This window comes from Rhipicephalus microplus, chromosome 6, assembly GCF_043290135.1.
Source record: "Rhipicephalus microplus isolate Deutch F79 chromosome 6, USDA_Rmic, whole genome shotgun sequence".
Lineage (NCBI taxonomy): Eukaryota > Metazoa > Arthropoda > Arachnida > Ixodida > Ixodidae > Rhipicephalus > Rhipicephalus microplus.
In genome coordinates, this window is record NC_134705.1 from 66,150,399 (window position 1) to 66,166,111 (window position 15,713).

Sequence of the window (15,713 nt, forward strand, 5' to 3'; positions counted from 1 at the left end):
ATTCTACTACATTCACAAGTATGATAGAAGGGTAAGGTGTGCGTTCCTGTCTGACTGCTCACGCCGACGGAATTAGCTCTTACCAGGACATCCTCATCTGGTTGAGACTTCGGAACAGCTGCTTCGTGAAAGCCAGGGGATGCATGCCGTTGATGATTACCATCTTGTCGATCATGTTTTCGTATAATGTTGCGAAGCAAAATGCGATCATGCCGCCCAAGTCATGCCCGACGAGGATGACACTTCTCTTGCGTTGAGGGTCTTGGGGATAATTGCAGGAAAACAACATTTGCAGAACAGCTGTTAGAAGCAGTACTTTTGGTTAACCACTTTCGCTGCAAATTTCATTTAGAACGATGTTGCTTTACCTTGGCGCAGCTGCGTTTGATATAAACACGTTCGAACACGGTCACTGGTACTTCACGCTACTTCAGTTGAAAAAAAACTTGAGCATTATTTAGAGTCAAATAAAAGTTACGGCACCTTACTCACCTTTTATGTTAACCTGGAAGGTTCTAGTTGCATAAGCCATCCCTCAATTAGTTAACAAGAAACCAAGGTAGCAGTATTTTAACAACACGTACCGACTGATGACATTTTGCTTTAGAAAGGAGGTTTTATTCGTCGTCATGGCGGGGGATCAATCGGATACGTGTTTTTTAGGTGCGCGTTCAAAGCGAAAATTTTACTTTCTAGTGGCGCGTCATCCATATTTGCCCCTTTTTGCCTGTTTTTTCACGCCTTTTATTAAGGTTAATTACGTTGTTTGACACTATCAAAATAATTCTATGGTGTTTCTTTGTGTTAGCAGCGATATTTTTATAGATAAGAGCTCCAGCCCCAGTTTTGTTTCTGTTCGATGAGCCATGATATTACAGAATGTGCCATTAAACACGTTTCTATTCAATCAACACCTTTATTTGGTTTGTGATCACTTGGGTCGTTGCTTTGTGACAAGACAAGAGCATGTTCAGCGCGGCAGGTCCAACAAGTGTCATATTCTTCTCACATTTTCTTAAGCTGGTTCTCGTCGTACGAATATACCTGAACAATATAGCTTACTATAGAGTTATATTTTAAATCTAACAACAGTGCACACTTTGCGAAGACGGGGGAAGAAACACGAGACACAGGTGTCTTTGCCTCGGTTTGTATATGTGTCTTCGGGAAGTGTGCACTGTTTTTCTTTGTGATAATGACCTGTCATCCAACTCGAGCTGCGTTATTCAAAATATGCTTACTTATTTTGTGAAGTAGTCCTTTCACATCCTCAATGAGGTTTGTCATCAGGTAGTGCCCGCTGTCGTTTGGCCGTGTAGTGTTGCCATAACCACGTAGATCAGGCGCTACAACGCTGTCAATAAAGTGTTCGATAAAAAAATTAAATGCATAAATATGTTGTTTATTTTGGGCGTGTTTATTAGGCACTCTGAAATTTCCGAAGCAGATGTGTCTGAATCTTAGCATATGGTTTTCTACGATAAATGCTCCGGAAGGATACATGCCTTTTCACGCCAATATTAATAAAAAAAATGAAAGCTGGGCCATCACCACTTCTTTACAACAATGAAACTTGCAAACTCAATGCATGTCCTTCCAGCGAAACCGTATAGCAGGAGGTCATCAGAAGCACGGTACTCTGAAAGCAAACCCAGGCTATCTGAGGGCCCAGGAAAGGGCGAAGTGTCATGGCGTTTTGTCCTCTACGAGGGAGCGGCCAGTGGTTACGACAACCGTTGGTTAGGGGGTCTTATAAGCAACTCCTCAGGATGAATTAGAGCTCATTGTCCGTCTGAAAGTGTGTCTTTCTGTATATTCTACCTCAGTGTAGGTATGCAAGGATATGTCAAAGTTGCTATTCTATTGCTATTATTATTTTCGACTGGCCTCTTTCTGGTGAATTCATCGAACACATACGTAGACGTACTACGCCACACTGGATTGTTTTGAAACTCTGGATTCATAGGGCGTTGCAACATTTTCAAACGTAATGGTTTTAGAGATTATAACTTGTTCATTTTACGTATAGAAATTAACAGAATGCTGGGTTACCGATAACCTAGATAACTAAGACGAATGGTAAGAGTGACATCTTGTGCACGCTCTTATCACTTTGATGCCCAATACAATGTTTTGTCCCTAGAGTACGTTCTTGCAAAAGAGGTACGAGCTTAGGGCTTTGTCTTGCACTGGCGCTGAGATATCACACCAATGTCTGTGTAATAAAGTAGTGGTTGATTACGAAAATATGTCTGCTCTTTCTGGACTATAGAGTGGTGGGCAAGGAGCGAATTTGCCTCATGCCTGTGAGTTATGAAGATCAAGCGTTGTTGTTCGATGGAGCTAACCGAATTTCTTTTTACTGTTGACGTCCACGACTTTAGTGGTATTCGTATTTCGTTTCTGCATTGTGGTGCACTCCCAGGGGAGGCTGTGGCTTGTCTAAACTTCTTTCTCTGTTTCTTGGACGGCAACAGCGGGCCAGTCCACAAGCAGGCTGTCCGCCGACGCTGTTTCTATGCCCTTGGGCTTTTCACAGCAAAATAAAGAGAAAAGTACAGCATCCGCGTTCGTGAAAATTTGCTCCTCCACATCGTACAAATCAACCACCACCTCGCGTTCACCTCCGCGCGCAATGGGCTGACAATACGCTCAGTAAATAATTGGAAAGTTCTTCTAACACGACTGAGAATCCTTGTTGAGCCTGGTAAATTAAAATAAGAATTCAACTATAGAGACGTCACGTTGTGGATAGCTGGCTGACTAAAACGATAGATGTACACACTCGCCGTCAACCTCTAATATATTATCACCAATATGACCAGCGAGAAATAGAACACTCGCGAGCTTTAGGCCAACAAAGTGACCAGACAACATAGAAGATACTGTCAATGGGAAGACCATGCGATGGTAAGCGCCAAACAACAACGGATGAACAATTTTGTGTGGGAAAGGACCCATAAATTTAAGTCTGAACTCGGCAGATTAATCTATATAAGCATTACCTAACTGCACATTTCGCGCTATATAAACAGGTGTGAAGGAGGCATTGTCGCAGAAATACGGATGTCGGCATTGTGTGTGAGCGAGAAATTGCAATACATGCAAAGAAATGCTTTCTGCATGGCAGTCAGGTTTCCTATGCAGTTGTCAAAACCTTACGAATGTTTCATGTAGAGCAACAAGTTGCATTAACACGAGTAGTGCTCCGTACCGGAAACTTAAAATCGCATAACATCATGTGGATAGCTCAACAAGTCGGCGCTTGAAATCTCCACAAATTAAACAGCGTTTAAGTGTAATTAACTATCATTTAACTGTAAACAAAGCTGATTGCGGCGCAGGTGCGCTTATTACCTAGCTGACGGTTCTTGGTAATTCAAAAATGTGCAGAAATGTTGATAATTGCACAATCGGAACTGTGCTGGGTGCGCTAAATCAATCTGGGAGTTTAAACCGGTCATTGTTACACGCAAAGACATTCCTTTCCTCGAGGTGTGGCTGAGATTCCCATTGGGAAGCCAAGTCTGCCTCGCAGATAAGAAGGTGATGCGAACAGGCTTCCCATTTCGCGTCGCGTGTTTGTGCTCTACACCAGATATGGTACTGTACTTTGGTTAGAAGCTGGTGATAAGAACATACCAGAAGTCTTCTGCAAGCACTGGTATCTGCCTGTTCCAGACGTACCAGAAATCAAGAAATCCATGCAACAGAAGTATAACAGGACGCCTCTCAACATCACAGCCTTTCGTGACGTAATGCATAGTAATATTCTGAAAACAAAGATTCAATTAAAGAAACAGTCGCTAGAGTGGTTGCGTGCAACTAACCGAAAACTGTGCGAGGAAATAGCAAGGACAAGAAAAGAAAGCGAGAAAGGTGAAGAGACGCAAACTGTTTATGTCATTGTGTTCTGTTCTCGACCAGAGTTCAGTTTTCCGCAGACTCTCGTTAATATGAATTACAATACCTTTTTTTAGTTATAAATTAAAGTTTAAAAAATTGCATTTGTTGGAAGAACAGCGGTATAGGCTTAGCCGTCGTGGTTTTAATAATTCACCATCTGCTTACAGTAACTACTTGCGATCTTCATAAGTACAAATAGGTGCTAAATTGTTTCATAAGCTCCGTTGAATAACAGTCATTCAACCTTTCTGATCACTTTTATTCGCATTTGTGAGTATTTTGAAATTCTCTTCAGCAACTTATCACAATTACACGACACGTTATCGACACAGTAGGCAACTTTACTTAAGCCACCCTAGTCTCTTGCCGCCCTAGTCTATTGAATCGAAATGCTCGAGGGTACTTAGACTGGAGTGCACGTTAATGAACACGAGCTAGTGAACATTTTCGGGGCCCTCTACTATAGCGTCCCTCATAATCACATTGTCGTCTTTGGATCCGAACGTCAACAATTAGTGGGAAAATTTCGCTTGTACGTATACTTCTTTACCTTACCGTGCTGCCGGATGTCGCAAGGAATCTGCGCAAGCGTGAGCCTTTGCAGAACCTAGTCTTCTGCACAAAGTAAACTAGTCTCCAGATAGGCTTCACGTTTACGGTCCTATTTTGCAAGTCTACCTTCGTTCATCGCTACTCTTCAGATCCGCTTGCGGAAATTTTGGCTACCGAGTCAAAGTAAGACAAAAGGCGAGCAATCACCTTGTCTGTGCCAGATTAACGAAACTTTAGAGTAACATAGGACAGCGCCACCATGGCCGTGAGAGGCCTCAAGTCCCTGACAGGCTAGAAAGGTGGCTATATCTATCGGGGCAGCATGAACCAGGCAAGCATGAAATTTTTATTAGGACAGACACCATGCATTGTATTGCTAGTGCAAATACCTTGCGGGCATTACGAATGAATTTTCTTATTTCAAATTCCCCGAAAACAGTTCACAAAAACCCAATTTTAAATACCACGGTTGCAGAAAAAGTCAAAAGATGTTGAAATCATTGTTCTGGAACCCGGTATTGTTACCACTGTGCACGCTAAATCACTCTCATGAATTTACCGCAGCAGTAATTCATACTTGTTTGATTAGATACAAATAAACGTTTTAAATACAGTTGTCAACTCTCTTTAGTGATCTGCGCAAGGGTAAAGATTAATGTTTACGTACGCAGGAAGGCCTTTAGATATGGCGAACTGAAAATTTTTAAACCATGCGTAACACGGTAAACGCAATTTGGTATCCGGTAGCACGGTAGCGTAAAGAAGTATACGTACAAGGTGAAGGCCCCTCATTTTGGTCCGCAGCCACTTCAGAGTTACGAAAACACAGTGAGAAAATGTTAGGCCTAGTCCTGACGGGTATACTGCTTGACTCTTCAACTGTTTTTATTTATTCTACGTTGTCACAACATCATAAGAGTCACTAATTAAAAGGCTGAAACAAAAAACGCTGTCATGGGATTCGTATTTTAGCGGACAGAATGATTACGTTGCGTTGGTGATGGCCACGTACCAATAAAAAGGACGATGTTATTTTCTGTTTCCTTCGCTTTATCAAAACAACACTCACACATAATACACAACAACCAGTATAAAATGTAACTAAGCACTTTTAGAGCAAACCACAAGAACTCACACAGATAAGCAAGCTAGTCGAAGCATAATCAAAACAGTCTCACCGGTGAGTGTTTCTACTGACGCGAGAGACGTCTAGGCGAACAGATGCGAGCACGGGTATGCCGTGGTTGAACGAATTCGGCGAACAGCAGGGTGAGGCTAAACTGTATGTACGACAGAGCAAGTAGGTGCCATAGACAGGGCCGATCAAATCAGGCCGTCATCTCCTCGAACACGCGGACCAAGGACCACAGCCAAGCACTCAGGCCTACGTCCAACATTGGACCAGGTGGCTGCGGTAGCATCCCAATGGCTCCATCGACCATCGAAGTTTGAGGTCAAGCGAAGCAGGTCACTCCGACTCTTGGTCAAACCACGACCGTGGCGCTGGCGAACCGCCTCGACCGGGCTTCATCCCCAATTAACACCACCATGCCAAGTGCATTCCACTCCTTGGATCACGTCCCCGACGTCTCCTTGGAGCTACTGGGTTGCCGCGTGGAGAAGTGATTGGCCCCTGAAACCTTCGTAGTAAGTGCTGATTGGGCCACATTGCTTTTATCTTGTTGACGTAGTGCCCTCGTACGTATCTTCATCGTCGCCGTCTTTACTGGGTTTCTGCTTGTGCGTGCGCTCATTGTCTTCTTATTTTTTGTGTCGCACACTTTTTCAAGCCACTCACCGCGCGCACTGCACTCATCAAAGAAACCAATATTCTTATTCGGAGACTTTATTCCATGGGCAACGGAAGACTCGCGCTATAACGATACCGTGAATCAAAGTCGTTAGTTTTCGAAATATGCGAATGAGACACCTTTTCTCTTCTTAGACGCTGCACGTAACATCTGCCTGATTTCTGGCACTCGCGTGAGGTCTTAGAATATACACCACCACTCGAGTCATGCATACAGTCTGATTAGACAGAACTATAACGACCGATAGCGATCCAGTACATATTGAGTAGTACGTTCCCCTTGAATGCTAGAAAGCCGTCTCTCAATTCGGCGCGCTTTTGGTGACTTGCTTGTTCGGAGTTTTGGTGGGTTCTGAGTGCATGAGTCCCGGCCATAAAGCGATTTATTAGCGGCTTATAGCGAGCCATAACATAGGTAGCAATTCTAGCGGAAAAAAGTGCATTTTGTGAAAACGAAATAAGCAAGCGTGTCGACATAATGCACATTTTGCGTCACTCCTGTGGTTAGTTAATTGATTACCTTGGTTGGCCTTTCTCGCGAAATATGTAATTGTGCGCTCTCAGAGGAGTTTTAATTTTGCTGCATTTCCTGGCTGCTGCAATTCTTACGTGTGCTTTCCTGTAGATTTTATCATTTTCCCGTGCTTAGCGTTAGGCTAGCGGCCTTTTTAAGTTGGTAATTATGACGATAGCGTTATTTGAACGTACCACCGACACAACTTCATTACGACGCACTGGATCTCAACATCAAGGATCATGAATGAAACCGTGCACATGGCATGGACGCACAACTGGTATTCTGAAAAGAGGAACTGTACGTTACGAGATGACAGATTACATACCATTTGTTCTGAATACTCGTGTCGTCCGAAGGACTCACTGTAAAAGTCGTTCGGTATGGTGCGATTGAGTGGCTTCAAAACTTTTTCACCGTGAATTGCGACCTGAAGTTTCACATAGGCTTGCATCCATATCCACATGCTTGTGCCAAGTGTGAGAAATAGTGCTTTGCCGATAATAGGATTCACCATCCTTGTTAAAGCGCGCCGACGATCCCGTAAAGCATATCTGTCAGAAAAAAATATGACTGGGATGGCGTAAAAAGCATTCTCTCTACGCCAAGAAACCGTATATTATTGAATAGGTAAGCGGAACGCCTAAAATCACATCAACAGACACTATGTACCTAATAGAATTTATGTTTAAGACTGCATACGCTTAAACGGAGGCTTGATGTTGACACACAATGAGAGGAAGCGATGAAGGCAAGAATGGCATGAGAACATCGAGTGCAGTTTCCTTTTTTTTGTACTGTACGATGTGAAGAAAAAAATTACAATGATGGTCTCTTAGCATAATTTTTTTCTCATGAGCACACAAGAGAAACAAACGAATCAACAGACGAAGTGTCAAGAAAAACCAGGTGCTGTGTACTTTCTTGCTTTCTTGGATAGACATGGAGATGTAAAGAGAGTATCCTGTTGCAAGCAGAAATGTACGGCGATTGGCTCAAGAAAGTCGTAGTCGCGGTTGCGCGTATATTTAGTGTGGCAAATACAACATGTCTGCGAGAAACACACAAAATGAGTAAAAAACCTGCTGCTTGGCTATACCGAACTCTACATCATAGCGGAGGGAGCATGCAGTACCTAGAAATACATTATCTATTTTTAGACTCCTACGTCTGACTTGCTGATCAAAGGCTTAATGCACCCAATATTCCGCCTCTTTACATCTGCACCCATAAACCCCCAGATTTGTATCACTACAGAATAACTGTCCACATGTGCCTTGATAACAGTTTAGAAGCAGTGCCTTGCTGCCTCTTAGCGTTTCATATTTAGGCGAAGGCGAGACCGAAAGATGAAGTATTTGGTACAAATGCTTCTTATAAACCTAAAGCACGAAATGCGACAATGCTAAAGAATAAGGGCACGGCACCAGCAGTAGTGTCTTTCTCTCCGTCTGTGCCTCGCCTGAAGTTTTTGAGTTGTTGTATTTTTCCGCTTCATCTCTCTCTTTCTGCTCCTATTCATTGTAACTAAGCGCCTTCTTTCAATCAAACACGTGCCTTCAGAATATTTTATTGCCTAGTGCGTATATAAAAATTTCAAGGTGCATTAAAGCACAACAGCCAAACCAGAACAGCCACAGAACACACTCGAATTTGGTAAAGAGCACTTTATGCGTTTCTGAAATACTCCATCAACTACTTTTCCACAATCCCCATCATTTAGCATGCTTGCCGAGAACCTCAGATTTTTGAAGTGCCCAGTTTCTTCAAGTGCTTCGCTAAACCACCCATTTTTCCTTACAATCATTTCTACAGAGAACTGTTGTGGATAGCTCGTATTATATTCTTGTGATCGCTCGTAATGTTCGTCTCCCGTGAAATACTCCTCTAATGTGAGGGTACTCAACTTCCATGTGCACGCTTTCTGTTCGTTGTATTAACGACGAAGAGGAAGCCATCCTCGTGCTATCTTTCGTGCTGAAAACAGGAAAGATGGCAAGATGGTGGAGCAAGATGGCAGATTGAGCGCGTGTCTTCACATAGTTTCGACGCAGTGGCTCGCACTCATCTCCGACGTGTACTTTGCCCCGCGTAGAGAATAAGGGTGTGTACTGCGATCGCACGCCTTTATTTTGCAGTAGGGAGGATCGTACGTCTTGGCTGGCCTATGGGCTTCGCCGGAACAATTCTGTTGCATTTACGGGGCGCACAAAGGTCACTGCACTTGTTGTACAGTCTCCGTTTCTGAAAACAGCGCGCTTTTCAGACTCTGCGAGGTAACAACTCACCGCTTATTCGCGTTCATTTGTACCCGTTAGTACGTTTCGTGCTCATTTGTGCGTGAGAAGCGCGGGGCACGTTTCTATCTGTTTGCTATTCGGCGCGTGAGCTTCCAATTCGTTGTCATCGCATTCATTGCTTCGCCTTTGAGGCAAAGCTGAGGCTTTTTTCTTTCTAGCGTTTTAATATATATAGATACTTATATATATATATATATATAGATACGGTGAGTGACGCTGACGCCGGCGGCAAAATACAGCCGAGAGTGTCCATATATTTCCTATCGCAATAAAAATGACGAATTTACACATTATAAAACTGAACTTGCCTTACCCAAAACTAGTTTGCTTTTCAAAGAACACTGTGATGGTGATGATGATGATGATGATGATGATGATGATATCTAAACCATGGCTCGTACCCACAAAGGGAGATTAGCCAAGAAATTATTATGCGCAGGCCTTTCTGGTAACAAGTAATCTTAATAAATAGAAGAAAAAGAGCACCTACCATCAGAAAGAACGCAATAATTGTTGTTACAATTCCGACCAGACACTATTGTCTATATCGTGAATATAAATCACAGTAATGCCATAGAAAATAAGATTATATGTTTTGAGTTTGCACACAAATGCTATAATAATAATACATATACAAGTAGGAATAAAAGTCGCATTCATTGTGTTTCAGGAAGGCAACTGCCAAAGCATCAAAGGCGTTCTTTTGGCTGAAACCTATGTCCGAGGCAACAAATTTTTATTGCAAAGGTCATCTGTAGGCTAGCAATCGGGATTACGATCAGTCGTTTTCTTAACAATCTGTAACAGCGACATGACAAAAAACAGTGATCTATTCGTTCAATTTCTAAATTTAGGTTTGAAAGGGAGGTGTCGCCCGACCAACCCTGTGTGAATATATATTCAATGGAGGCAGATGACATCGTAATCTAATTGGCATGACTTCCAGTACTCAAGTAGGACACCACTCCGTTTTGCAATGAAATTGTTAATGTGTAAATTTTGTGCATAATTTGATTGATTCTTTGGCATCTACATGGAGAAAAAGTTAACTATACATTACCGCAGGCATATTGGCTGCTACCGGAAGGAAAAAAAAAACTATTGGCCCATTCAATGCTGCTCGAGATAGGGAGCCTGCAAATTGACCAGGTACCCATAATACTTTAAGAGCTTAAGTTCTCGAGAAATTAGTCTTTGAGACAGCCGATTTAGATTCAGCTGTAAGCGATGTGCATACTGAAAGGGACTCTTGAGTTTTTGTTGCCGCATGGGTGTATGAAGTTAGTTTGCGTAGTGCTTATGACCCGACGTAGTCGGCTATTGCGCCTTAGTTAAGACGAGTGTTCGTGAACTGTAATACTGATCACACTGATTTCCGCAGTGCAATTTCCTTCGAGAATAGATTTCCGCCGTGCAATTCCCTTCAAGAGTAGTTTGGTGCTCATGACTGGGTTTAATAAGAGAACTTCAAATTTAGTTAACACCCTTATAACGATGCCTATGTTTACATCAAAAAATTGTATTTAAAACTGGCGCCGTAGTTTTTCATCGGGCGAGAAGGAAGGGGACTAGAGAGTAATAACCTCGGTTCAGTTTTTATGGTTCACAGAAATAAAAAGGTACTCATAGAGTTGATAATTACTTACGCTGCACTTATCAGCTGTTTTATGTATGCCGAGGGAGTTGTAGCCGACGCTCCCATCAGGCAGGTCTTGCCGTTTGATGGACAGATACTGAAATGACAACGCAGTAGTTTACTCGGTTACAATGAATTAAATACCCCTTTCCTAATTATCATGTGTTTATTATTTTAGAGGCGTAGCTCCCAAAAGCGTGGGTCTGTGCATCTCTTGAGGTATGTAGTCTGTAGTAATAGTAGTAGGTAGCCACTTCTAGTTTAGTTCTTGGAGTGTTCACTAGATGGCGGTAGGTAATGCGAGATGTTGTTTATTTTTGTTGATTTATTTGTTTTACCCTCAGGGCTAAATGGCATTACAGAGGGGGGGGGGGTGGCTTATTTACAATAAAAGATTTAAATGAACAAAAAGCAGTGAATATGGTCAGATCATTCAAATAAATCTCTTAAAAGTACAATGTCTGGTAATATACTGTATAGTAATACATGTTAGGTAATACAACACCAAACCTAATAATAAAATGTTAGCTATGGCAACAAACAAAAACTGATTACACAATGTCAGCTAATGAATTACGGAAGAAGTTGTTATGGCTAATAGCAACAATGTCAGCGAGACGTCTGTTCCACTCCTTTGATATGCAAGGCAAAAATGAATTGAAGAACGTTTTTGTTTTGCAATAATGGATGCCTACTTTGTTGATTGATTGACATGTGGGGTTTAACGTCCCAAAACCACCAAATGATTATGAGAGACGCCGAAATGGAGGACTCCGGAAATTTTGACCACCTGGGGTTTTTTAACGTGCACCCAAGTTTGAGCACACGGGCCTACAACATTTCCGCCTCCATCGGAAATGCAGCCGCCACTGCCGGGATTCGAACCCGCGACCTGCGGGTCAGCAGCCGAGTATCTTAGTCACTAGACCACCGCGGCGGGGCATGCCTACTTTGTGACGGTGGTCAATGCGGCAGGATATGTGCTGTAAGCGAAGTAGTAGTTGGTCATGCAAGACGGGATGATGGTATATCTTGTTAAACGAGAGACTTTTCTGCGAGATGCTAAGAAAAGGAGTGCAAAGCTGTTTTTATGATTGCAATGCTCGCGGTTCTGCTATAAGTGGACAATATAAAACGAACGGCGTTATTCTGAACAAGTTCATGGAGGTTACCAGACTATTAAAGGCGGGGTCCCACACGGGTTTAGCATAATACAGTTTAGAGCGTATTTATAAAGCAGCAGTTTTAAACCATGTGGAGCGTTAGAAACGTTACGTCGTGAATAGCCAAGCATGCAGTGATCATTGTTAATAATGTGTTTAATATGAGGTGACCAGTGAAGGTTAGTTTTTATGTGAACTCCAAGATACTTATAACAGTAAACAGAATCCAAATGAATGTTATTAAGATAGTAAAAAGGTGAAGTAGTGTAAGTTATTGATATACGCATGATTTGACACTTTTTTATAGTTCACGTCCATTAGCCATTTTTCACACCATTTTTCACACCAGATATAGAGTTAAGGTCAGACTGCAATGTAATAATATCATTATCGCTGGTGATTTCTCAAAAAATAACACAGTCGTCAGCAAATAGATGAATGTTAGATAATACAACTGATGATACTTCATAAATATAGATGAGGAACAGCAGGTGGCCTAAATGGACCCATGCGGAACGCCAGAATGAACTTCCCGAAAAGGAGAATTATGGCCGTTTGCAGCAACTAATTGTGATCTGTTAGTGAGAAAGCATTCAATCCACATTAATAGGTTATCGTCCCGATTTAGTTGGTGTAGTTTGTAAAGTAGCAGTCTATGAAAAACGTTGTCGAAAGCGTTTGAATAATCTAGAAAAATACAGTCAGCATGGAATGTTCTATCAAAGATCTGATGTAAGTGATGAGTGAATGATATTAGCTGTGTTTCACATGAATATGTTTTACGGAAGGCATGTTGTGCTGACGTGAAAAACGAAGTATATTCTAAAACGTTCACTATGTAAATTTTATATGCTCAAGCATCTCACAACAAATACTGGTTAAAAAAATGAGACGATAATTGTTCGATGAGTGTTTATTACCACTTTTATGGAGTGGAAAGACTTTCCCAATTTTTCATTGACAAGGAAAAGTAGAAGTATGTAGTGGCTGTTGGAAAGTTTTAGTAAGTAATACGGAACTGTAGGCGCCAGTACATTTTAAAAATTATTGTTAATACCATTATAATGAGGAGATGAATTATTTATAGGTTATTGAATGAGGCGTAAAACTCCGAGAGTTTCAATAATGACGGAAGACATGGGTGAATAATTGTATAAAGTCGCGCTAGGTAAATAATTAATTACGGTTATATACGAAGAAGTCTTGGATAAAAGAATCGTTAAGAACAGCAGCGCAATGAACTTCACTAATTTCGTTACCAGATGAGTCAATCAAAAAATATGGTTGTCGAATAGGGGGTAATAACTCGCAAATATTTCTTTGCATTACTTAGTGACATAGACGGCAACGCTTCAGTAAGGAAGTTGTATTTAGCGGATTTCAGAGCGGATATGTAGATTGCTGATGCAGATTTAAAGGAAGCCCAGCGTGGGTGGTTAGTAAGTAAATATTTTGATGCACTATAAAAACGTTTCCTTCGGTTAGATAAGCGTTTGATGTAAGCGTTGTGTGATGGCGCACGCGCGTTAGTTGTGATGGTATGGCAAGAAATATACTTATTGGTTAGTCAGTAAACTTCAGCTGCAAACATACCTCAGTTAGACTGCACTGAACTGATATCAGAACTGCTTAAAATTGTGTGTAGAAAAGTTGCTAGCTCACAGTTAATCCTGTCAAAGTATGCTTTTTTATTGTCGCGTGTCGTTTTCTTTTTTATCTCTAATAGGACAGAGTGCATTGAATGAAAATGAAAGCAATGAATGATCACTGATAGGTGCACAGGTTATAGCGGTAACAAAGTCTGTTCGATTTGTTAAAATGAGATCAGGAATGCTAACACTGCTAGTAGTTGCCGTAGTCGGTAGAGGTACTACTTGTGTGAGGGAAAACATTGAACATAGGTTAATGAATTCACTCGGTTGTGGCAAAGACGGTAATGAGTAGGGTACGTTTCCGTTCCATATTATACTAATAAAGTTAAAAACTTCGAGCACCAACAGAGAATGTGATGGAAATAGTGAGCAAACTATATTATTTGCGTCGTGAAGTTCATCGACAAATGCTGAAGGAGAAGACGAAGAACAATAGCATAACCTAATATTATCTTATAGTATCCGATGGCTACTATAGCCCAGACTAGCTCTAGTTCAGTGTTAATATGAATACAGAAAGAAGGAATGTCTTTTGAGACCACTAGAAGAACGCCGCCTCCCCTACGCTATGTCAGATCACAACGGTACACGTGAAAATTGTTTAGAGAAGAGGTTTATAACTACAGCTCAAGGTGCTAGGCTAGAAGGGGACGAAGCTATTGAATACATAAGAACAAGGGTGACAGAAAAATATCAACAAAGTGCTTTATGCACCACAATAGACAAAGATGAATCAAGTGGCGCAATGTCTCCATTTTCACAACGAGAGAGGGAAAGGGCTGAGAAGAGGGTTCCCAGTAGTACATCAACAGGCCCAGGTGGCATTACATTTATGCTGATAAAGACATTAAGTCGGGAGTCTAAGCAGGCTTTGAGAGAGGCAGTGAGCAAAATAATAATCGAGGGTGAAGTCCCCGATGGATGGAAGCTTAGCAGGATGAGCATGATCTATAAAGGAAAAGGGGACAAAGCTGACATAAACAACAACCGTCCTATAACAGTGACATCAGTGGTCTACAGGCTGGCGATGCAGATTATAAAGGAAAGACTGCAGGCGTGGATAGAGGATGAGGGGGTGCTGGGGGAACTGCAGAATGGGTTTAGAAAATAAAGGAGGTTGGAAGACGTTCTGTTCTCACTGACGCGGTGCATCTAAATAGCAGAAAAGGAACACAAGCCTCTGTGGCTAGCATTTTCGGATATGAAGAGAGCGTATGATAGTGTGGTTCAAGAGGACTTGTGGGCAATACTGGACACACTAGGTGTGGAAGATGGAATCACTAATCTTTTAAAAGATATCTATAAAGGTAACAAGGCAGTTTTAAAGTGGAAAAAACAGGTATCCAAGCCTTCAGAGGTAAAACGGGGGCTTAGGCAGGGGTGTCCTCTGTCATCCTTGTTATTCATGAAGTACCTATAGCAACTAGAGGCCAAATTAGAGGGAAGTGGACTGGACTTCAACTTCTCTTGCGTCAAACAAGGAAAACTCATTGAGCAGGCACTATCAGCATTGATGTACGCAGATGATATAGGGCCAATGGCCGACAACAAGGAAGATTTGCAGAGATTGATTGACATCTGCGGTAATAAGGGAGATAGGTTAGATTTCAGATTCAGTAAGGGAAAATCAGTCATGATTTTAAATAATAATGCAGGTAGTGAGAATACGTTAAAGATAGAGGTCACGTTAGAGATAACAGATAAATACAAATATGGGCGTATGGATAAGCATTGGGACCGAGTACCTAAGGGTACACGAAATATACGCGATGACTAAGGGTAACAGGAAAAGAGCGGTGATGAAAAACAGGGCACTGTGTAACTCCAATAGGTATGATGTTGTGAGAGGAATATGGAAAGGGGTCATGGTTATTGGTGTGACGTTCGGCAATGCGGTCTTGCGCATGAGATCAGAAGTTCAAGCAAGATTAGAAATTAAGCAACGCGGAATGGGTAGGCTTGCCTTAGGAGCTCACGGGAATACACCAAATCAGGGAGTACAAGGTGATATGGGATGGACATCATTTGAGGGCAGGAAAGCTAGCAGCAAGATAAAATTTGAGAAGCGTATAAAAAAACGGGAGAGGAGCGTTGGGCTAGGAAGGTATTCAGCTACTTGTACATGAAGAATGTCGATACAAAATGGAGGAAGCGAACCAGAAAATTTTCTGGTAAATACT

General features: G+C 41.8%; 1 protein-coding gene across 7 annotated transcripts in view; it reads right to left on the bottom strand.

Annotated features, from left to right (window-relative positions):
- The window catches only part of LOC119167612 (AB hydrolase superfamily protein YfhM), a 58,568-nt gene that overhangs the window by 21,094 nt on the left and 21,761 nt on the right, over window positions 1–15,713 (bottom strand). For 5 of the 7 annotated variants that reach the window (XR_012884151.1, XR_012884152.1, XM_037419116.2 and 2 more), the window contains exons 2-6: window positions 10,729–10,815; window positions 7,111–7,336; window positions 3,643–3,773; window positions 1,242–1,354; window positions 84–261 (exon numbers count right to left, since the gene is read on the bottom strand). Coding sequence is in view for 5 of the 7 variants with exons in the window: in XM_037419116.2 (XP_037275013.2) it covers window positions 84–261; window positions 1,242–1,354; window positions 3,643–3,773; window positions 7,111–7,336; window positions 10,729–10,784 (704 nt within the window). In the remaining 2 variants the exon portion in view is untranslated. Of the gene's footprint in view, window positions 1–83; window positions 262–1,241; window positions 1,355–3,642; window positions 3,774–7,110; window positions 7,356–10,728; window positions 10,816–15,713 lie in introns of all 7 variants that reach the window. The other 2 variants (XM_037419117.2, XM_075866034.1) reach the window with 2 other exon arrangements.